The sequence below is a fragment of the Dermacentor albipictus genome, chromosome 7, assembly GCF_038994185.2.
Source record: "Dermacentor albipictus isolate Rhodes 1998 colony chromosome 7, USDA_Dalb.pri_finalv2, whole genome shotgun sequence".
Lineage (NCBI taxonomy): Eukaryota > Metazoa > Arthropoda > Arachnida > Ixodida > Ixodidae > Dermacentor > Dermacentor albipictus.
In genome coordinates, this window is record NC_091827.1 from 135180512 (window position 1) to 135205696 (window position 25185).

General features: G+C 49.0%; 1 protein-coding gene and 1 pseudogene across 2 annotated transcripts in view; one reads left to right on the forward strand and one right to left on the reverse strand.

The window, feature by feature from the left end:
• LOC135911544 (tigger transposable element-derived protein 6-like) overlaps positions 1 to 25185 on the reverse strand; it is a 374082-nt pseudogene that overhangs the window by 323155 nt on the left and 25742 nt on the right.
• LOC135911545 (1-phosphatidylinositol 4,5-bisphosphate phosphodiesterase classes I and II-like) overlaps positions 1 to 25185 on the forward strand; it is a 590731-nt gene that overhangs the window by 212844 nt on the left and 352702 nt on the right. For both annotated transcript variants that reach the window (XM_065443866.2, XM_065443867.2), the window contains exon 4: positions 7038 to 7475. In XM_065443866.2, the coding sequence (XP_065299938.1) occupies positions 7038 to 7475 (438 nt within the window). The remainder of the gene's footprint in view (positions 1 to 7037; positions 7476 to 25185) is intronic.

Consider the following 25185-nt stretch of genomic DNA (forward strand, 5'->3'; position numbering starts at 1 on the left):
CCCTCAAATTCGAACCGCTGGAGGACACCTCATCACGCCGTCTGGAGTCTGCACGGCAAGAATTACCATTCATGACCGGACTTACCCTGCCACCTTCGTTATCCTCCAACAGTGTTCTCAAGACGTCATTCTCGGTATGGACTTCCTGAACCAACACGGCACAGTCATCGACCTGAAGTCGAAGTCAATAACGCTGTCGGAAGATAAAGCGATACCGCCAGAGAGCCCTCGTAGTCACCACGCCTTGAGTGTGCTCGAAGACCAAGTGAGCATCCCGCCCCGCTCCAGCATTGTTATTTCGGTCGGCACCGAAATACCCGCTGACGTAGAAGGTGTCATCGAAGGCGACCAACGTCTCCTGCTAGACCGTGAAATTTGCATCGCAAGAGGGATCGCTCGACTGCATGGAGGGAAAACTGATGTGTTGCTGACAAACTTCAGCCAGGAGTTCAAGCACATCAACAAGGGCACGACGATCGCGTACATCGAGGAAATTCTGGAAACCGGTAATGCGTTTGTCCTCTCGGATTCCGCCGCATCTATCCCGACGACCATGGTTCCCGAACCAGACTACGACATTAATCCAAGTCTCCCAGTGATTAAGCAACAGCAGCTCAGAAGTCTGCTTCAACGATACAAAGACTGCTTTTCGACGTCATCGAGGATTCGACAAACCCCAGTCGCAAAGCATCGCATAATAACCGAAGAGTGCGCTCGACCACTCCGCCAGAGCCCTTACCGAGTTTCGACGCGAGAACGCGAAGCTATAAGACACCAAGTCGACGAAATGCTGCGCGACGACATCATCCAGCCGTCGAAAAGCCCGTGGGCGTCTCCAGTTGTTTTAGTGAAGAAAAAGGACGGAACCCTACGTTTCTGCGTCGATTATCGTCGATTGAACAAAATCACGAAGAAAGACGTATACCCCCTTCCACGGATAGACGACGCATTGGATCGGCTCTGCAATGCTAAATACTTCTCATTGATGGACCTCAAGTCTGGCTACTGGCAAATAGAAGTCGACGAAAGGGATCGCGAAAAGACCGCCTTCATCACGCCAGACGGCCTCTACGAGTTCAAGGTTATGCCATTCGGGCTGTGTTCGGCGCCTGCAACGTTCCAGCGCGTCATGGACACGGTATTAGCAGGATTGAAGTGGCAGACCTGTCTCGTTTACTTGGATGACGTCGTCGTCTTCGCCGGAAATTTCGACGATCACCTTAGGCGGCTTGCCACAGTACTAGAGGCCATCGAGTCATCAGGGCTCACTCTGAAGCCAGAAAAATGCCGCTTCGCTTACGACGAGCTTCTGTTCCTAGGCCACGTCATCAGTAAATCCGGAGTACGCCCCGACCCGCAGAAAACAGCTGCCATCGCAAAGTTCCCGCAGCCCACCGACAAGAAGGCAGTGCGTAGATTCCTTGGCATGTGTGCCTACTACAGGCGCTTTGTCAAGGACTTTTCACGCATCGCCGAGCCGTTGACACGTCTAACTAAATGTGATGTTGAGTTCAAGTGGGAAACGCCGCAGGCCGACGCATTTGAAGAACTCAAACGACGCATGCAGTCGCCGCCGGTACTTGCGCACTTCGACGAGTACGCCGATACAGAAATCCATACTGACGCCAGTAGCCTAGGCCTCAGTGCCGTTCTAGTCCAGAGGAAAAACGGAGTCGAACAGGTGATATCCTACGCTAGCCGGTCGCTGTCAAAAGCGGAAGGCAACTATTCTACGACCGAAAAGGAATGCCTCGCCATCGTTTGGGCTACAGCTAAATTTCGCCCTTATCTTTATGGCAGGCCATTCAAAGTCGTCAGTGACCATCACGCTTTGTGTTGGCTAGCGAGTATAAAGGATCCTTCAGGACGACTGGCGCGGTGGAGCCTCAGACTACAAGAATACGATATCACTGTAACCTACAAGTCCGGACGAAAACACTCCGATGCCGATTGCCTGTCGCGCGCCCCCATTGACCCGCCGCCGCAAGATGACGAAGATGACGATGCCTTCCTTGGCATGATAAGCGCGGAAGACTTCGCTGAACAGCAACGGGCAGACCCGGAGCTAAAAGGCCTGGTGGAATATTTGGAAGGGCACACCGACGTTGTCCCCAGGGCATTTAAGCGCGGACTATCTTCCTTCACGCTTCAAAACAGTCTCCTCGTGAAGAAGAACTTTTCACCAGTCCGCGCCAACTACCTTCTTGTTGTCCCGTCAGGACTTCGTCCAGAAGTATTGCGCGCCCTACATGACGATCCGACCGCTGGACACCTCGGTTTTTCCCGGACACTGTCGAGGATACAACAAAAGTATTATTGGCCGCGCCTGACCGCCGACGTCGCCCATTATGTCAGAACATGCCGAGACTGTCAGCGACGTAAGACACCGCCGACAAGGCCAGCCGGATTACTACAGCCAATCGAGCCTCCTTGCCGACCATTCCAGCAGATCGGGATGGACTTGCTGGGACCCTTTCCGACGTCAACAACCGGAAATAAGTGGATCGTCGTGGCGACAGACTACCTCACGCGCTTCGCTGAAACTAAAGCACTGCCAAAAGGTAGCGCAGCCGAAGTGGTGAAATTTTTTGTCGAAAACATCCTGCTTCGACATGGCGCCCCAGAAGTCCTCATCACCGACAGAGGAACGGCCTTTACAGCGGAGCTCACCCAAGCCATTCTGAAATACAGTCAGACAAGGCACAGGAGGACCACGGCCTACCACCCGCAGACGAATGGTCTTACGGAGCGGCTGAATAAGACCCTTGCCGACATGCTAGCGATGTACGTCGACGTCGAACACAAGACCTGGGATGCCGTCCTGCCGTACGTGACATTTGCTTACAACACGGCGGTGCAAGAAACAACACAGATCACGCCGTTTAAGCTGGTTTACGGTAGGAACCCGACGACGACGCTCGACGCCATGCTGCCCCACGTCACTGACGAAGAGAATGTTGACGTCGCTAGCTACCTCCAGCGCGCCGAAGAAGCCCGACAGCTCGCCCGCCTACGGATCAAGAACCAACAGAGGACCGACAGCCGACACTACAACCTCCGACGACACTTTGTTGAGTACCAGCCCGGCGACCGTGTTTGGGTTTGGACACCGATACGCCGACGAGGACTCAGTGAGAAACTACTCCGACGCTATTTCGGACCCTACAAGGTCATCCGACGTATTGGCGCTCTGGGCTATGAGGTCGTGCCAGACGGCATTTCGCATTCACAGCGGCGCCGTGCACGATCTGAAGTGGTCCACGTGGTGCGCCTTAAACCCTTTTACGGACGCTGACGAAATTCTTTATTTTTTGTTGTTGTTTTCTTTGCTACGGGTGTTTTTATTTCGCTTGTATGTAGCATCGGGTCGATGCTTTTTAAGAGGGGGGTATTGACACGTGTACTTATCTTTATCGGGCGACCACGTTTCGCCGCTTGACAACTGTAATCGCACAGCGAGGGACGCGCCTGAATGTATCCGATGTTTCTGGAAAGTTATCGATGCTTCTACCCCGCTGTCTGTTGTCGCCGAACCTTGTGTTATCTGATTTCATCGCGTAACGCGAATGGTGTAGAACTTTGTGGAAGGCACACGGGTCCGAACGATTAATCTGGAACATTCGACGACTGCTCTATAAAAGCCGACGCGCTTGAACCGCTGATCAGATTTTCGACGATCGCCGACTGTGTTCGCCGCTATCGTTGTGCTTTAAGTGTAGCCTGTTTTGTGGGCACAGGTTCGCCCAATAAAAGCTAGTTTTGCCTTTCACAGTACTGCTACTGTGTTCTCTCTTCACCGTCACTACCACGTGACAATATCATACTTATACTGATGCAGTGTTGCAAGTTTGAAACATATACAGGGACGAAAACAGCTTCGTCTCTGCTGTTTTCGTCCCTGTGTATGTTTCAACCAATCCGTTATCCTGAAACTCCCTTTGATGTTGCGGGACTCTATCATTTAGGATTGTTTCCACATACGTCTCGCGCCAAAAAGTTCCTAATCGTGGCCACGGACTACCTCACAAAGTGGACCGAAGTCAAATTTGTCCCCGACTCTTCGGCTCAGCACTTCCTAACTTTCCTTAATAAGTGCGTCGTTTTTCGCTGCGGCACGCCACGCTAGCTCATCACCAACTGCGGCACAGCTTTCATGTCGCGCATATTTAAAAACCTATTAAATGAACACGGAATTCGTCATGCTGCAGCCACCACTCAGCAATCACACACAGACTGGTGGAGCATACAAACTACACCATAAAGGACATCTTTTCATATGTGAGTCCAACTCATAAGGACTGGGACAAATACATCGCTACTGCCGATGATATCATACCGTCATCACCACAGACGGTATTAGTGCTGAAGGATCGCCGTTTGCTTTAGACCTGCAGCTGCCATGCGAGGTAACTGTCATGCCCCAAGTTCAACACTTTGAGCGGCCGCAAGATGAAAAGAAGCTCAAAAGCGTGGCAGTTTGGGTGAGTTGGTACGTCATGACTGTTTTAGGCTTGTAGCGCAGCTCGGAAGAGCTCCTTCCTTTTTCCTTCCAGCTCGCAGCTCCTTCCTTTTTTGCTCTTCCGAGCTGCGCTACAAGCCTAAAACAGTCATGAAAAGAAGCACCACTTATCACTTCTGTCAAAACGATGATTGTCGGTGGTTGCCTCATAGAAAAAGGAGCCAGCTTCGTCATTTCCTGCTGAGCTGGCAGTGTAGCCTTTGGCATCACAAGCACAGGGTGGCCAGTAAAAAGTGTCACATCCGTGGGCATGAGTCGGGAACACACAACTCATTTTTAACACTTATTTTCAGGCAAACTAAATGACTTGCACTAATATAGTTTGGCACTGATAATCAGTGCAGAAGACAGCATAAATTCAAAATTTTATCAAGGTCAGCAAACACGGAATAATTGCCGAAGTTGCCTTTTAACACATTTTTTCGCTGCAGTCCCTCCCGCGAAATTGTATAAATCCTTGTTTCACAGTAAAATGAAATATGGGGCATTCTTTTGGGGCTCCTACTCTGTCGCACTTCGGTATTCAGTTTTTTGAAATTCAGAATAATGCTACACATTTCATCCTCAACAATAACAATTGCACAGATGGAGTCATATCTCTTCTCTCATGCCTTAGGTGCGTCCGTTTTTTTTTGCTTTTGCATCAAATTTATTACCGAGAGCTTCGTATCTGTTTTTATTCTTAGGACATTGCAAAAATGGAACACCTTCCTGGCTGCGGTTTCACTATTGAACACAACACCAAGTTTGGTAACACCATAGCATATAGCCCAGGATGAGCATGAACACTTTATCTCTTCTGTTTTTGTTTCTGTTACCCACTTTTGCCTGTATATATTTCTTCCCCTATGTAATAGCTATGGTCTTAGGGTAACAATAAAGTATAAAAATGAGAGTAAGAGCTAATGTGTTCGTCGGGCATCCATTATTACGAGCCACATCAGCAAATTTAAGTTTTTAGGAACCATTTGTCAACTGACTTGCACCACTGGCCTGTCTCAGGAAGAGCAGCTCGAAATTTTTTACATGCTGAAATCTTGCCTCAATTCCTCTACAAGAAGTGCAAATGTACCTTGACATTCGAGAGACTCGAGTAATTTCGCCTGATGGGGATCAGAAGCCAAAGGAAATAGCTTAGGCTTTTCATATACGCGAAATAATTTCTGTGTCAGTCCAGTGAGAACACTTTGTCCATAGGACTTCCGAAGCAGGTCCCAATGTCCATGCACTATTTCGGAGACAAATAGGACATCCGACGGACAGCCAGTGTTGAGTATTCTACTATTGGTCGCCCAAGGACATCGCACTGAGCCTGTTTAGGGTATTGTACCACAGATGTCCCAAGGTTACCCCACATCGACCTTTTTCGACATAGACACGAATATTTGTCCACCAATTGAGACTTCCTCTTGGAGTTTCCTTGCAACATAAGTACGTTTTGTTCTAATAACAATCCAAAGCTATCAAGTCTGCAGCTCATTTGTACATCATACTTTACAAATTTTCTTAGGCAATTTATCTTGGAAACTTCTATTAGTTCAATGAGACACTTGTGCTTGGCGGAAAGCCTAGAGGAATGAAGACTGTGCCACACTTTCACACACATGTGTGCGTGTGGAACATCTGCTCACAATATAACTGTTCTTGTCACGTGGGCATTCTGCCCATTGTATATCTGTATCCAGTGTGTGCCGAGACCAAAATATATAGAAAACAATGTACAAAAAGCATTGGCTTATATCCATAAAGCGTACACTTCACGCCTCCATGTCCCTCATGCATGTGCAAAACCTCATTTTGTGCACTGACTCACAAAACTAACTGGAACTGGCAAGTTCCGGAATTTATATCTCGAAACTGGTGTCATCCTGAGAATTTATTCCAAGGGAATCCCCCTGCAAACTCCACCGCTAGAATTTGTAAATTGCAGTATGAGCGATAAAGTAACTAGTTAGAAACCTAATTAGTTAACTACTGTTAATTAGTTGATTATGCATCTCAATTTTTGTGCAAGCAACGTCCGCCCTTTTGAGTAGACTAGCTCATGAACTAGAATTGTGCTATCTGCCATAGGCAACCTTTAAAATTTTTGAGTTTGCTGAAGCGCTCGGTATATACTGAACAAACAGTGCAGACTACGGGGAGACGACCAGTGCCCGTGTTGTTCAGCATCCGCAAAGTTTGTTCAGTATGTGGACGACAGATGACCGATATGATTGACAGAGTGTTTGTAATCAGTGTCTAAGTTGAACTCCATTATAACCAAGTTGCTTCTTGCAGACAGCTTCATTATATCCAATATTCTTTACAAACAGTTATCTATAATAGCGCTGTATGTAATGTGCTAACATGTATGCACTGAGACAATTGTTTTATTTACACCATTATATGCAATAAATATATCTGTGTTTGTCATATCGGGGTTTGGCCATAATCTCTTAGTGGCTCATAATCAGATTGCGGTTTTGGCGCAAAATACACCAGAGTTTGATTTTTCTTACCTCTTATGGGTACGCAGGAGGGCAAGCTGCGCGACTCGGTGTCCATGGGTGCACCGGATGTGCCACTGGAGGAGAAAACGGTGACGGTGCTGTATGGGCCCGACCTGGTGAACGTGAGTGCCATCAGCTTCTGTGGCACGAGCCGCGAGGTGGCGCACTTGTGGAGTGACGAGCTGCTGAGCATGGCATACAACCTGCTTTCCCTGAACGCACCGGCGGCCACCTTTCTAGAGAAGGCACACACTAAGCTGCTGCTGTGCACCGACCGCGAGGGTCGGCTGCCTGTCAAGAGCGTGCTGCGCATGTTCGCCCAACACCGGGACGACCGCAAGCGAGTTGAGCGTGCACTCGAAGCTGTTGGGCTGGCCGCTGGCAAGAACGACACTCTGGCACCTGAGCGACTCTGCCTCGATGTCTTCCTGCGATTCTACCGGCATCTGGTGGGCCGCCAGGAGGTACGTAGGACAATGCGCTCTTTTGATGTATGTTCAAGATTTCCCGTACCAGGCCCCATCTCAAATTTCGGTTACACAATAAATAGGGTTAATAGAGCATGTACACTAACTCTAAGGGTGCCTCAGTGCATGCACTCCTGTTAGGGTGGTGTCACTCTTTAAAAGCTGTCCAAAGGGTGCGGATTCAAATCCTGACCACAGCAACTGCATTTCGATGGGGGAGAGATGCAAGAATGCCTGTGTACTGTTAATTGGGTGCTAGTTAAAATAACCCCCAGTGGTCAAAATTGATCTAGAATCCTTCGCTACAGCATGCCTCTTAATCAAATCATGGTTTTGGCACGTAACACCCCAGAATTAATTTTTTTTAAGAGGTGATGTCAGCGCACCGGCTACGCAAGACGAGTTGCCGCCATAATCTTGCCTACTCCCTGTGGCACTATCGATTAGTGCAAAGACAGTGGTGAGCACGAGCTATTTGTTTTTCAGGCATCGACATAACTTATCTTGGAGCTTCATTACACAAAAGCTAGCCTGTGATTGGCCTTATGGTGTGTCTGTTCCTGTGCCAGGCACCACAGGAAAAGTCTCACTATTATAATTTATGCCAAAAGCATCAGTATTTCCCATACTTTATTTCCATCAGTGTTTCTCAGCCACTAGGTATGGGCTCTTGGTGATCACGCTGTAGTGGTCATTACATCGTCATCAGTCCAGCTTTGTCATCTGACTTTTGTCATGCCGTCATCATCATACAGTCATCATCCATGTTTTATCACACTGCCATTGTGATGTCGTCTTGGTCGGGCCGTCAGAGTCACGCGAAGCTTCTACTCTGAACTCGTGGTCAAAGTTGTCTAATAGCATGAGCCACTAGAAGTGCTCGTGGTCGGGATGCGGTTGAGGTCGTTGCATCGTTGTCATTCCGTCTGTCAGTCGAATCTGCTCATGCCGCCATCATCACACCATCGTCGTCGTCAACATTCGTCGTGCATTCATTGTCACACTACCATCGTGGTGCCGTTATGTTTGTTCCATTGTCGCCATTCTAACTTCGGTATCCGACTATCATCATGCCATTATTGTCACGCAGTCATCACCATACCATTGTCGTCTTGCTGTTTAATCCTCGGCAGCACTTCTGCAACGTCATCCCGTTTTCATGCAGTTGTCATATGACTTGCATCATTCCATCAACGTTAATGTTTCTTCGTCATTCTTTTGTAACCATACTATCGTCATTCAATCGTGGTAATGTCGTCAGGCCGTTGGCATGAAATATTCGCTATCATGAATCTGCTGTCAGACAGTCATACTCATGCCGTGGTGGTCATGCAATCGTCGTCACTCCAGCTTTGTCGTGTCATTCTCATCTCATTGTCGTCACCCTACCGTTGTCACACAGGCTTCATAATACAGTCTTCATACCATTGTCATCATAAGCACATCATCCTTTCCCCTCATACCATTGTCATATAGCCACTTGTTGTCATAATAATGTCACAGTCATTCCATTGTCATAATTTTAACTTCAGCATCCAACTCCCATCATGGCGTCGTTGTCAGCCATTGTCAAACATTAACTGTCATACCATTGTCATCATCTCGTCAAAGTGACTATTGTTTTACAAACGTCATCACACTGTCATCACACCTTTGTCATCATACTGCCTTCATCAATCCAATGATATTATTCCTTGTTCGTCATTCTGTTGTAAACATGCGTTCGACATTCAGTCATGATTATACTGTCATTGTCAGACGGCCGCTGTCATGAATCCATTATCATACCATCATCGTCGTGCCATCATCGTCATACAGTTGTCAACATACTGTCATTATGCACTCGTCGTGATCTCATTGTGCTCATGTCATCGCCACGCGGTCATCATTATATTATCGTCAACATTATGCTGCCTTTGTTGTTCCATCAACATCATTCTATCACCATTGCTGCATCGGCATCATGCCGTCATCATCATATGCTGCCATGCTCATGTGCAACATTGGCAAGCAAGTGCCATAGGCGTAGTGGGACTGTATAGGAGTATAAAACTTGAAGCAAGTAGGTTAACCGAGGGGCTCGATTTTTAGTAGTCATCATAAAAGCCAACAAACACTGACATCAAGGACTAATAACACTAAGGACACTAATAAAAATCGGGCCCCTTAGTTAACCCCTCTTTTTCTAGTTTATTACATAACAAGGGTCTCAAATCTGGCAACATTGATGCCTTCAGGTAGCATGTGTGGGTTTATTGACCGGCTGCCTTCACCCAAAAAGATCACGTTCTTGTGATGCCTGCGACAGCAAGGATGTTCCATATTCGCCGCCAAAGTCTGTGAGTGGTGCTGCTGGCTAACATTCCCAGGGTTCTACTAGGAAACATAAATACCCAAGAAAGTTAATGGGGAAACAGCACCGCGGTAGCTCAATTGGTAGAGCATCGCACGCGAAATGTAAAGGTTGTGGGATCACTCCCAACCGGCGGCAAGTTGTTTTTTCATCCACTTTCATTTCCATTTACTTATCGTGTATTTATTTCATTTATTAAGCACAAGTAATTTCCCCTATGTTTTCCTTGGTGTCAGTGTTTGTTGGCTTCTTATGATATAGTATAGGAGTATGTCGCATATAGTTGAAGCAACAAAAGTTCCAGGATTCCCAGTACAGTGAAACCTCGTTAAACCATAGTTGGCCAGAGCTCGGAAAAAGTACGTACTAAATGGTAGTACTGCTTAACCGAAATAGCATGAGATCGCCCACTTATCTGTCAAAAATGGAACTCAGACAAGGCGCGATGAAAGAAAAAGAAGACATACAGTATTTATTCACTTCGTGCGAGAAGAGCGTTATTTTCGTTTGATGCCGTCGTGGCCTAGCAGCGACGACAGCAGCCTCAAACTTGCTGAAGCGGTGAGCCAGCTTTTCAGCAAGCCCCCTCTTCTCAGCAAACACTCGCATGGCAGATTCCTCGTTGGCGTTGCTTGTTCTCCATGCATGCAGGTGGCAGCATTGCAGAAGTTGTGGGGCGCCCTTTTCATTGCGAGGTACTGTTTTCATCGCGACGATTGCGTTCATGAGGCTGACATAATGTGCAGCTTCTGCCACTGTCGGGCCTGAATCACCCATGCTGTCGCTTTCCGTGTCGTCCTCATTACTGTCGCTAGTCGACACTTTGGCAACAACAGAGGCACCGATGGCGAAGAGTCGAACCTCATAGCCAACATCTCTACACGTAGAACTGAGGTGAAACAGCGCGAAAAAGACGAGGACACAAGGAAACAAATACCACAGACAAGCGCTGACTGCCAACTGGAAGTTTACTTGAAATTCACCGGACATTTATACCTTTTTCAGCATATGCATGCGCACATCAGTCGCAAAAACATCTGCAAATCAACATTTTAATCATTCATCCAAAAATGTGATTTCTTTTCCAGACAAGGAAAGAGAGGGAGTGTTTACACATTTATCTCCTTCCTTTCTTATATGAAAGGCCTCTACTATTTCCCTTTCCTTCTTACCCTTTCCTTTCCCTATGAATTTTGTCTTTTCAAATATGGGGATGCATTGACACTTGTTACAGTGTCCAGCTAAATGACTCCCATAGCCATTCTTTAGGTTAGTGCTGTGCTAATGAGCTCTTTCATTGAAGCACTGTCCCGTTTGACCTATATAAGATTTTCCACAGCTGAGTGGTATTTGATAGATGATGTTGCGCCTGCACTCAGTGAAACAAGTTTTATGATTTGTGGTGCACAGGTGCCTTTCGCGCATGTTCATGCGATTACATATCGAGGACAACTTACACGGGGCACTGAAAACCAAATTAATATTATGTCTTTTGGAAACTTTCTTCAGATTGTGTGACAACTTTTTCGCACTGTTTCACCTCGGTTCTAAGTATGAACCAACTAGCCCTCATCAAGATCTTATTAATCTCTACACGGTTGCAGCAGCGCTGCCGAGCAACTTCATCGCATTCCAAATGCCACACACCGCAGTCAATAGTAGATCCCTGTCGTGTGCCAGCGCCGACTTCGTGTCACGTACGATAGCGCGAACGATGTCTAATTTTTCTTTTATGCTGAGCACCCGGCGTCTTTTTTATCCGAGCTTCGGCATGATGGGAGCCCTTGTTTGCACCACAAAATAAAGAACCAACTTTAGAGAAGGGAAACTGTACCTTCCTCTGTGGTACGAAAATAAGCAGCGGCAACACATGAAACTTACATAGGTAGATGCCAGATGGCGCCGCTCAACCAGGAAGCATAAGTGAGCTTTTCTTTTTATTTAGAGCAAAATCTAATATGGCCACTTTTCACCAATAGCGTACGCTGGTACTGGCCATGCTTGCCCTGCCGGCTATGCGGCATGCCTCAATGCATTGGCTGCCACGTAGCTGGTGTGTTCTAATTCTGAGGAGACCGAAGAGCCCTTGCTGATGCCCATACAAACAAGCCACAAGTGAGTGAACAGAATGTGGGCCTTCATTGGCAGAAGACAAGCAGTGTATATTCTCGTGCAAGAGCAGAAATAAAATTTACATGTCGAGATATGCTGGAATCATTGACACGAGCTTGTGAACAGCTCACCATTGCCTTTGCGCATGGTGGTCTGGTAACGAGCGACAACCATCGGCGCAAGCAGATTGGACACAGTATCCTACCTGTTTGTAGCGACAGTCGCCGTTAAAGATGAGCAACTTGCATTGTGAAGCAATCAGGTGATGCTGGCATCTGCTGCCGCAGCCAGCAAAGTGACATGGACCACCCGGCATTTTAGCATTAACTCCTTTCCAACCTGCATGTTTTTTTTCTTTTGGGAGTTGCTGATGCATGGCTCACACTTGGTGTCCCACTTTGTCTCAATATGGACAAGTCACTTTCGTGGGCATAACCCTCGGCAGCCACTTTTACGGGCCTTTCCACATATACGGATATCAACTTCATACACTTCGAACCATGTAAGCACGCATGCTTGTCTCTGTTCATGCCTAATCACGGCCGAGAAAGGCCACAGGCACAATTTGCCCATGGCTACAGCAGGAAAGAGTAAACAGGAAGCATGAATCATGGCGTGTGTAAATTGGGAGTCAATGTCACTGTGCAGACTGCAGGAGCAAATGGTTACTTCGAGAGACTGCTTACCAACGCAACTGACCAGGCCGCCACATCCGAGAAGCATAACATGGCGACCACAGCCAAGTGGGGCAGCGAAACCAGATTCTGCAATCAATCCTTTCAGTGTAGCTTGCGCAATGACCCACGCTATCGAGGAAGAAGAGTAATCTTCAATGAGACTAGGAATATGGAAAATGAAAAAGCTTGCATTCAAGAAAGAAGCCACTCTGCTCTACAAGCATTGAAGGCTAGAAACATTAAGAAAAGTAAAATGGTGCATAGCACACAGTGCGTAGGTTAATGCAAGACACATGCCAATGCTGCATAGCTATTTCAGGAGAGGAATCGCGCATTGGAAACATACACTAGAACATACTGGTACAGATATGTTACGCTACTAGACAGTGACTGGTAATAAGTATGAGCGAAGAATCGGTCGACCTATATGTTTGGATGAGGATGAATGATCTCTAATGAGAATGGGCAATAAAAAAAGCTTGCATTTCTGGAAAAAAATTATGCTTTGCACAAATGGAATTGACATGGCCAGGAAGCTGATTAAAGGCAAACTGACGGAACTCCTTCCTTTGGCCAACGTCGTCCTTGCTTGGTCAGAAGTTGCAGATGCACCTGAACACGAAGAATTTTGAGATAGTGCTTTTTGAGTTACCTGGACGACTCGGCCAAATGTCCGTGCTGGTGGTATGGTGGCTGAAGCTCTTTTCAGTCTTGACACAGTCCTCTGCAGACTTGATGTCTCATCCAAATTCCTTCTGCATGCGCTTCTTAGTTCGTGGTATAAAAGCCTTGCAAATTTGGCTCCAGCCTCTTCCTGTTGGTGTAGATGGGAGCGCCTGTGATGACCAAGATTGCTTGGCACAGACCCTGTTGGTGCAGAATAGTGACACATGAGATACAGCACAGATTAGCCAAACTCGTAGTGTTTTCTTCTATGTTCGAACCAATTATGGTGAACTGGAAATATGAAAAACAATCATATTTGCTGCGAACAAATGACATGTATCTCAAGACTAGCAAGCCAATACAGCATATATCAAGCATATTTATTTCTGAACCAGGTGTTGCTCACTTTGTAGTAGCAGCCAAAGTCCACACAATGGCCTTGTTGTAGCAAGCAGCAGCTTCTGTTTAGTGCATGGAGTATGTTGCTTTATACTGGGGCCGTCCTCCTTACTGCATGTCTGGAACAGAAATTCTGACTGCATCAAAAATTGAGAAAGAGCACAATTTTGAAATATGAAATATAAAAAGGTGTGACATTTATATTGTAATGGTTTGCGGCTACAGAACACGTACAAATGTACACTGTCTGCTCTAGGGTGCTTAAGCAGCATGTCAAATAAATATTGCTACTGTTCATAAAATTGATGTCTGCCTAACTACAATGCATGTCAACAGCTTAAGTATTATTAAGATCACAAATGAGAACATTTGTGCGCTCATTTATACACTAGAAGAGATCACAGTGCTCGTTAGATAAGCAAATGCATGAAAGTCATGAACCTATTAGAACTGATGCATTATTATTCTGCACGAACGTGATGCACCACTTCACTACTGCAAAAATAAATGCCCAACGGTGAACCAAACTGAAGAGCAAGAAGATTTGGAAGCAACAAGTACGAAACATGGCTGAATTATCATGCTTGCAACTGTTTAATACATTAAATTCTATACTTTAACTTCATTTTACCTAAGGTTTATTCAGTTTTGCGGACAAAAGAAGTTTCCGGGAACTTGAAAAACAAGTTTTATTTATATATTCATAAGCCTACTCAGTCACCTATGGCCATGACTACAATAATATGGAAAATGTGACGCACATTCCGATATCGCTCTCTCTTTCGGTAACACTGAACTTCATGTCACACATTACTTTCCTCTTTTCTTTGACTTCTGGATTGGATTGGCGCGGCTCGCTACGTGCTTACGCGCGCTTTTCTGAGCGCAGATTGATGTGCGCTTGGTTTCTGCACTAGGCTTTTATACAGTCGCTTTTTCGAGCGCAGATTGGTGTGCGTCTGGTTTGTGCACTGCGCTTTCGCTGCTTTCCTTTTCTCTGGCTTGATTCGGTGCGGCTTGGTGCAGGCGCACATACTTGGTGTGCGCCTGCCATTTTTTGCGCTGGTCTTCGAACACATCGCTCGCTGCTCGCGCTTATGTATAAGGAAGTGCTGCGCCGCGGGCGTACCGTGTATGTAAGCGCGCCAGAAAACTGCGCCTTGTTTTCCATTACTTTGTCATGTACCTTACCACTGGGTAGGACCGAGCGATCGCTTCTAACAAACGCAGAAATTAGTCTTTGCAGCGCGTGTGGCCATTAATTGACTCCCACCACAGCCATGTAAGGTGCGACTCCAGCAGCGGTGCAGTTACCCTGCAGCCGGCGGAGAGGAGGTGGCATTAACTTGCTAGTTTTTGCGTGTGAACGCCCGTGATAGGTCGTGAGGTCGTGCGGGACGAGCTGCTGGCGCGACACCCACTCGGTGGCCCCGAAGGATTGTGCAAATTGTTGAATGCCTCCTTCGCGGCAAGCGAAAACACAATCGAGGCCGCCTGATGACGGGCTACAAGGTTCCGCCGAGCCGGCGAAATCACGGCAGCGTTGCAGACCTTGGACCATGGGTATTCGGCATGACCTGCGTGACCACCGGGCAGTTCCGACTATTCAAGGTCGACAGACGAGATGCGGCGACGCTAGGCCCCATTATTGCAGCCAACGTTGAACCGGGGACCACCATCCAGTGATGAATGGGCCGCATACAACTGCATCCCGAACCTAGTGGATGTTAACGGAGTGAGCCTCAATCTCCAATGGGAAACTAAACCAGACAGCATGAAATTTGTGGACCCGATCACGGGCGTTCACACGCAAAAAATGGAAAGTTATTGGCATGCAGAAAGTGAAGCGCCACCTCCTCTCCGCCTGGAGTCGCACCTCACATGGCTGTGTTGGGTAGTCAATTAATGGCCACACGCGCTGCAAAGACTCATTTCTGCGTTTGTTAGAAGCGATCGCTCGGCGCTACCCAGTGTGAAGGTACATGACAAAGTAATGAAAAACAAAGCGCAGTGTTCTGACCCTTTGCTTTTGTATGAATGTTTCCCGGCATTGCTGCGCGCTTACGTACACGGTACGCCAGCGGCGCAGCGTTTTCTTATATATAAGCGCGAGCAGCGAGCGATGTGTTCAAAGACCAGCGCAAGAAAGCAGGCGCACACCAAATATGCGCGCCTGCACCTAGCCGCGCCGAATCAAACCAGAGAAAAGGAAAGCAGCGACAAGCGATCATATAAAAGCCTCACTAATCTGCGCTCGGAGAAGTGATCGTGTAAATACCTAGTGCAGAAACCAGGCGCACATCAATCTGCACTCAAAGCGCGCGCAAGCACGTAGCGAGCCGCGCCAATCCAATCCAGAAGCCATAAGAGGGGTGGGAAGTAATGTGTCTTTCCTGATTGTGTGTGCATAATGATGGCCTCGCAACTAAATGTTTATTTAGGAAACGGCAACGGAGGGTCCTGACTGCCCATATGTAATTCATGATCTAGTTCCTTATAAACTTGTCTCCGCTTGTAATTTAATGGCAGAAATAATATTTAACGATTCAATCAGTGGTGTTAAACGACTCACCGTTATTGCCGTTGTCAGCCGCAGCAGAATCCAGCTCCCGTTTAGATGCAGACGTGTTTTGAATGGCTCACGACCGAAACCTAGCTATCGGGCGTACATGCCCGCTTGCAAGCACGTCATTTCACCTCAAGTTAAATAACGTGAGACATCGAAGCGCAATGAAATAGTTTTAGCAACAGAGAAGCAACCAGCCTAAGTGTACAAACGAATGAATCCGTGCCGCCGTGCACTTGAAAATATCAGTAAAAATGTAATATCCAGGCCAGAGGTCACGTGTAGGATCGATGGTGCTGAACACTATTTACTTTTATAATGGCAAAAAACAGTAAACCTACTAATGAAGAGTACAACATCCAATTAGAAATAATAAATTTGTGCTCTTTATGTAATGAAAATGCTTTAATAATTGTAGGAGAAAGTTTGTAAGATAAAATGGATGGATGTTATGTGCATCCTCTTTGGAACGGGGCGGTGGGTTGCGCCACCAAGCTCTTGCTATTATGCTGTCTAATGTACGTCCTAGGTTAAACAATAAAAAAATAATAAAAAAACACTGAAAACCCACAACTAAGTTTTCTGATCCTCTATTGCGAACTGTGCTTTTGTATGTCTCCGTCTTTTGTTGTTTCCATACTTTTCTTCCATCAATCCTCCAATCGCCTCTTACTAATGCCTATTGCGGACATATTTATTTTTCCACTGCTCCCGCTGAACCCAAGGGCTTCAAGGAGGCCAGTGGTGTCTAAATCGACCGCTGAGTAGACGTCTTCACATTCTAATAAAACAAGCTCCATAGTTTCCCTAGCTTTACCGCAGCAAGCACATGCTTCTTCTTCCTTCTTATATCTTGCTTTATAGGTGCATGCTCTAAGGCATCCCGACTTGCTTCGAAAAGTAATGAGCTTCCCTTTGAGTTATCATAAATTGTTTCTTTCCTGATTTATTTTTTTCCTCCTAAGTAGTTACTCATGGCAGGTTTCTACTCCACTGCCGCCACCCATGAGATTATTTCAGCCTCTCTGACTTTCTGCTTGACAGAGGAGAGGCCCTACCCCCTCCGCGCCCTAGGAGAAGTGTGGAGGAAATGACGTAGAAGGTTCTCCTCTTTTTTGCTGATTTTTTATTTCTTTGCCGCAGCGGCCACGCCTTTCGGGCCACAATGGCGGCTTTGTTTTGGTTCTGTGCGCTCACAGGTGTTGCTCCGTAGGTTTCGTACCGTGGCGAAGGCGCCGTGCGGGCAGGTTTGCGTTAGTCTCCGTGTTTTGTTGCGCTGCATTATCTGGACCGTGCTCTCACGGATGTTGCTGTGGCAAGGTGGGACAGGAGGAACTGAAGTTCGGGAAATGAACGCGCATGCAACGCTGTGCGCAATGTACCGCGCCACGGCAATGGCAACGGACGAAGGAATATCCGCGGGAAATTTCGCCTTCTTTGGCGAAATCATGTTAACGTACTAACGATTGTTTAGTAATGCTGCGGAGCGTGCGGATCCGAGCAGCACGGTTGCGCGCAGCGCGGCATGGTTTCGTGAGAGATGTAAACATGAGAGGAGAGCTGGCCCGATAGGCGGAGCAACGCCATGAACAACGCCAACTTCCGGCTTCACTTTAGCTTCGCAAAAAGTGACGTCAGGGCCTCTCCTCAGTTTCCTTCCTCCGTGTGCTTGACCTTCTTTGTTGCGGTGTTGCCCACCCTACAGGCCACATAAAGAAAGCATGTGACGCCCCCTCGGGCATAATCTTGTTGACCCGCCAGGCTTGGTAGGCAACATTGGTCACCGCACCAATAAACATGGGCGAGCAGAGCTGCTCGGCGGTCAGTCGTCGTTCAGCACCACCATGCTGCGGAGCGGCCATAGGCCCTCCCTTGTTCACGAGCCTAGGCAGATCGTGACACTGGCGGCGTGTACCCACGGATGGTCCCACACTGCCGCAAGCAGCGAAACACCGCCCCTCGTCGCTGCCGCCATGCCGTTGTGCGGAAGGATCGAGCCGTTCGAGGGAGATGGGTCCGCCTCGCCAGTTTACTAGGAACAAGTCCACGTGTTCTTCCGGGCAAACGACACAGCCGAAGCCAAACAGTGGGACATATTCCTGGCCAGCTGCAGGACCCGCGTCTTCAGTCTCCTGCTCTACCTTCTCAAGCAAGTGACGCTGCATGTTAAGACGCTGGGTGAGCTGCTCGCCATACTGCACTCGCATTTCAACCCAGCACCGTCCAGACTAATGGAGCGTTCCCGCTTCAACAACTGGAGCTGCCGGAAAAGAGAGATCCTCGGGCAGTTCATTGCTGCGCTATGAGGGTTGGTGCCTGCACCTTCGGGGACCAACTGGACTTACTGCTCCGGGACCGTTTCGCCTGCGGCATCAACAACACCGCCATGCCGACGCGACTCCTGGAGCTTCCCGACACGTCGCTGGACGACGCCGTGAAGGCAGCGCTGGCAATGATAGCTGCCGCCAAGGGCACCGGCGAGATTGCCTGTGCGACTGGCTCACCGTCGGCAGAAGCGGCGGTCAACAAGTTGGCGACAAAGGGCAGTACCTGCGGTCGCTGTGGTGGTGCTCATTCCTGCCCCCCCCCCCCCCCCTGCCAGTTCTCTCAAGCACAATGCTTCACGTGCGGGAAAACTGCGCACCTGGCACGGGTATGCTGAAGCGGGAGGACGAACAGCGGACATCAGCAGCAGCCTGGTTCAAGCCCAGGTACCACACAAGCCCGCAGCCAGGGCAGCCGTCGCAAGGGGACGCGGTGGGGGCGTACGGGAGCAGGCTCGAGTTCTTCTGCGGCCAGGCTCCACGTCGAGGCCGAGGACCCGCTGATTTTCGACCTGTGGCACACAGGCCTTGTACCGTTCTCCGTGCTGCCGTACATGCAGGCTGTCGAAATCTGCGGGCACCCCATTTTCATGGAGTTGAACACAGGGGCCACCGTGTCGGTCATGGCCGGGAACCTCTTCAGGCGCACTTTCCCCGGCGTGTCCGTCGAGGCTGAAGGATGGGGTCACCCAGGAGCTGCAACGGTTACAGTGAGAGGTCATCCTGGTGCCCGTCAAGACGTCTGAAGGGCCGCTCCCATCGTACCAGTCCTCAAGCGAGATGGCAGTGTCAGGATGTGCGGGGATTTCAAGGTTACCATCAACCCCGTCGCTACCGTCGAGAAGTACCCATTGCCCCAGATTGAAGGTCTCTGGTCAGCATTATCCAGTGGAAAGAAGTTTACCGAGCTCGACGTCAGAAATGCTTACCAGCAGCTGGTGCTCCAGGATGCCTCCCGGAAGTATGTCACAATATCGACAACTCTAGGGCTTTTCCAGTACACATGCTTACCTTTGCGTGACCTCAGCCCCAGCCATATTTTAGAGGGAGATGGACATCCTCTTCAGGGGCCTGATGCACGTGGCGGTGTACTTGGATGACATCCTAGTTACTGGCAGCGACGACAGGGACCACCTGTAAAACCTGCACAATGTTCTGGCACGACTGCAGGACACCTGTCCCAAGCCCAAGCTGGAAAAGTATGTTTTCCTGGCTCCCAGTCTTGAGTACTTGGGACATGTCATTTCTCAGGCTGGCCTAGCCCTGGCTCCCCGCAAAGTTGATGCTGTGCTCAAGGCGTCTAAGCCCCAGAACAAGGAGCTTCAGAGCTACCTCGGTCTCATCAACTTTACAGGAGTTTCCTGCCGAATCTGTCGGAGCATCTACAGCCACTCCATCTTCTGCTTCGAGATGGTCAGCAATGGGTTTGGAAAAAGGAGCAGGGCCGGGCCTTCCAGTGCAGCAAGGAGCTAATCACCAAGGCTCCAGTACTGGTACATTTCGTTCCTGCTAAGCCTATCATCCTGACCGTAGATGCATCGCCGCACGGCGTGGGAGCCGTCCTGACGCACCGGGACGAGGATAGCCAGGAACGCCCTGTCATTTGCTTCCCGTCGGCTTCATGGTGTACAGCAACACTGCAGCCAGCTTGACAAGAAGGCCTGGCCCTCATGTTCGGTGTCGAGTGCTTTTACCAGTGTCTGTGGGGCCGTAGTTCGAGGCGGTCACGGACCACAAGCCGCTGTTGGGGTTTCTAGGGCCTGACAAGGCAGTTCCCGTGTAAGCATCACCTCGAGTGGTATGCTGGGCCTTGAGGCTGGCAGCCTACAGTTACCGTCCGGGAGAGGACGTGGGACCTGCTGACGCCCTGAGCCACCTGCACCTGCCAGAGGTGCCTGATGCTGTTCTTAAACCTGCTGAAGTGTTCATGCTGGAGCACGCATACCCGGAGGTGCTCTCCAGATCTGTGGTATCGCAAGCGACCAGCCGGGACCGAGTCCTGTCTCAGGTAGTCAAGGTGGTGTCCCGTGGGGAGGAATCGGTTCAGCAGGGCTATAGCCACAAGGCCGCTGAGCTGGACTTGTAGCAGGGCTTCCTACTGCCGGGTTCCAGAGTGGTGACCCCACAGAGTCTCCCGTCCATGGTCCTGCAGTTGCTGCACACGGGTCATCGTGGCATGAAAAAGACCAAGATAGTGGCCTGGCCTGTACCAGGACATCACTCACATGGTGCAGAGCTGCCAAATGTACCAGAAGCATCAGCGGGCCCCATGTCATGTGGAAATCATCACCTGGCCGTTCCCACAGAGACCCTGGTCCCGCCTACATGTGGATTTTGGGGGTCCTTTCAAGGGCCATTACTTTCTGGTGGTGGTGGACGCCTTTTCGAAGTGGTTGGAGGTTCTACCTGTCACTCCATCAGCAGGCGCGACCATCGCAGCGTTACGACAGGTCTTCGCTGCCCAGGGATATCCGGGCATCATCGTGTCCGACGATGGTCCTATTTTCGCCAGCACAGTGTACCTGGCTGACGAAGAACGGAATCCGCCGGATGATGGTTCCGCCGTACCATGCTGCTTCGAATGGTGCAGCCGAGCGGGTGGTGCAAACCATCAAGGACAAGCTCAAGAACAACTAGACTGGGGATTTCCGGACGCTGATTGCCCGGATACTGTTTCAGTACCAGACCCTACGATGTCACTGGCCGTGCTCCCTGTGAGCTCCTGCTGCGTCGGATGGTCAAGACACCCTTGGACGTCTTGCATCCGGACCTCCGATCCACAGTGCTCTTGAAGCAGCTGAAGCAGAAGCTGGCTGCTGACGAAGGGTGCCGTCCCGGGCCTTTGCCAGAGTCGGGAGCTCCAGTTTTCGCCGGGAACTTCCGTCCTGTCCCACCCTGGTTCGCTGGACAGGTGGTGTCTCCTGCCAGTGCCTCATCACTGCTCGTCTGCATCCAGACAAGGCCACGTGGCACAGACACACCGACCATGTTAGGCCTCGCTTAGGGACCTGGCCAGCACCCTCTACTGCCAGTTCCGAGTTCGAGCCTGCAGGAGTACTAGAGGAAGCACCAGTCGCTTCCAGCGACGCACCACCCATCTCGGAGGCGGCAACCGTTGCCTGTGGTGCGGCACCCGTTGGACTGGTGTTGAGCCCGGCACCACTCACAAGGCCAACCACTACGAACCCTCCGTATGGAGCGAGGCTGGCTTAGGCAGCACCCGGCTTTGCCACACCCGACCCTACAATACCGGTGCCCAGGCAAAGTACTCGACGGCAGAGGCCACCGGACCGTTACTCGTCAGGGTAGCAGGCACGATCAACCCAGCTAGGACGGTGGCACAGCCTTATGCTCTGAACTTGGACGTTTGTTTATTTTAGTCAACAAACTGGGGGTAAGGGGGTGTAGCAAGCCTGTGATGTCCCTTCGGGCATAATCTTGTTGGCCCACCAGGCTTGGTAGGCAACATTGGTGACCGCACCGATAAACACAGCTGCTCGACGGTCAGTCATCGTTCAGCACCTCCATGCTGCGGAGCGTCCGTCTAACGGAGGGTGCCTCGAGCCCTCTGTTCATGAACCCGGGTAGATCGTGACAGCTGTATGTGCGATCATGAGTCGTCGATTGCGGCGCAATCTTATGCACGAAAGGGAAGAAAGTGTGAACGAAGCGGGCTGTCTTCCATTATGTGCAAGGCACTGAAGGGAAGATAGATAGGGAGCAGGGCATTCTGGCTGCGTGCCTGCGCCCAGGCCGCTGAAAGCCATCTGCAATGGAGTCTGCCTGTGTTATCGCAGCTTACTTTACATTGATGCAAGATGCAGCACAAAGGTGCCTTCGCTCACTACTGCTGTCGCACTTCCTCACTCCAGCATTTTGTCAGTCAGTTTTCGTGGTTATCAAGGGAGATGTGTTCACGTTTGCTTGTGCACGCGTGGCACAATGCTTGTTAATTTAGCTAGTGTGCCTATGTTTACAAGTTTACACGGCCAATAAAACCAATCCTTATTTCGTTTAGCTGTCCACTAACTTGCTATCGCAATTAACGCTTTGCCTTTTGGGCAAAACTGCAAATTTTTTATGACAGGAGTCATAAGGAGACAGTTATTTTCCCCATTTTCATGGAAATGCTGCCTCCAGCATTTTTCCAGATTACTTCAATGAAAAATGCTGTTTTCACGTTCATAATGTGCCAGCTGGTAGTAAGAACTGCCTTAAAGTTATGCCCATGTGTGGGCTTCGGGTCTGATGAGGTCAACATCAATTCCCACAGTACGCGGCACCTGCACATGTTTGTTAGAACGCAGCTCTTAAATGCCCATTCCTGCGGCGAGCGGCAGCAGTGTGACCAAGCGAATGAGCACAACGAAAGATGAAAGAGTGAACATGGAGTTGGAGATGAAAGACACGAGACGCGAATGGCAGAGACCAGTGAGAGCAGCTGCTTCAGTGACGTGCGCTGGAAACTTGTTTCATGCAGACTCGCCCAACTGCTCGATGCATACTTCGTGTGGCGTTCGTGTTGTCCACTTCTCTACTCTTGTGTCCTGTCTGCACGCCTCACTTCTAGTTTGCATAATGAATCCTTACCAACTAGCTCAGCTTTCTGTCGTTCTAAACGATGCATACTTGTATCTGGTCTCAGCCAGACCGCTCGTTTGGTACTATTGTCTGCTCACGTCAGCTCTCGCTCACGCTTGTTTTGTTTGCTTGGCTGGGTCTCATTCAAGCTTGTTCCGATTGTCATGGTTTGCTGACGACACTATTATGTCAGTGGTGGCATAATCATGATTGAATGATGACAACATGATTACAATGGGATGAAGCACGAGGAATAATGACGATAAATTGACTAAGGTGGTATGATGATGACGGAATGGTGGCAACGGGAGGACGTTACTGAAGCAATGACTATAGTGAAATGATAGCATGATCACAAATTTATGACGACTGTGTGAGGGCAAAGGCTCACAACAATGACATGACGAGAGTCAGAGTTATAAGGATGAGTATGTGGTGATCATGATGGCATCACGGCAATGATATGACAACGAATTCGTGACGGCCACATTGGCGTGACATCGGCATAAGGACAATGATAAGTGTGTGATGACAATGTTGTAAAGATGTCTGCATGTTTCGACGTTCACTTGCTTAGTAACCTTGCTCCGTACTAGTTTGCTTGTACTTTCATTGTAATAACTTAATTTTCCTTACACAATGCCCTTTGGGCTTGTGAGGTATTTTAAATAAATAAATAAAAACCTGTGTGACGACATTTGCGTGACAACGATGGCATGATGAGATTCGGATGATGCGACTGGTGTGACTACGACGGAACAACCGGGATGACATGACGACAGTCTGACAGCAAATGTATGATAGCGACTATGTGAGGACAGTTACTCTCTGATGACAACATGACAAAGACGGCATAATCACAATTGAATGGTGATGGTATCATTGCGATAGAATGATGAAGAAAATTGACATCAATGGAACGACAAAGGCTGCATGTTGACGACGATGGCATGACAACAATGGGATGACTATGATGAAACGACATCGTGACAACAGCATGGTGGTCATGGCGGGGTGACGACGGTATGAAGAGAGTTGGATTACAAAGCTGAAACGATGACAATGCAAACAACACGACAGCATCATGACCACGAACACATGCCTAGTGGTTCAAGCAATTAGATAACTTGGATCACTGGGACTGAGAAAGCATGACGATGACAGCATGACAAGTGTCAGATCCCGAGGCTGGAATGACGGCAGGAATGACAGCATCACAGTGGAGGTGTGACGAGAAATGCATGAGAACTATATAACGACAATGGTGCGATGACGACGACATGACGTAAGTCGGATTACAAAGCTGGAATGACGACGAGGAACAACCACAACGGCATCATGACCAAGACCTAGTGGCCCAAGCTATTAGACAACTTGGGTCACTGGGTTCGCGGTAGAAGACGGGACGACGACAGCATGACAAGAGCATGTGACGACACTGGCCTGACAACGATGGATGAGATCAACCAGGAGCACGTACCTGTGTCCCAAGCAAGTAGGCAACTTGGACCACTGGGTCGAAGTAGAAGGAATGACCATGACCACCTCATGAGAGTCAGATCACGAAGCTGGACTGATGACTGAATCACTGCGACCGCATCATGATGTTGGTGTGACAAGGAATGCGTGATGACTGTATGACGACGTTGAGATGATGAGAGCTGGATGACAAAGCTGGACTGTCAAGAATGCAATGATCACGACGGCATCAGAACCATGAGTCCATACTTAGTGACCCATGCTATTAGACAATTTGGGCCACTGGGTACAGGGTAGTTGGTGTGACATGGACGGCCGGATTAGAGTGAGATCGCAAAGCTTGAATGACGATAATGGAATGACCACGACGGTATCACGACCAGGAACACATACCCAGTGGCCCAAGCAAGTAGACAACTTGAATTACTAGATGGATGGATGGACGGACGGGCGGGCAGGCTCAAAACGGCTCATGTAGGCTAAGAATGCTATTCGCATTAAAAGAATTGTGTTTCTCATTAATTCAGCATTTTGAACCACGGTGAATAAC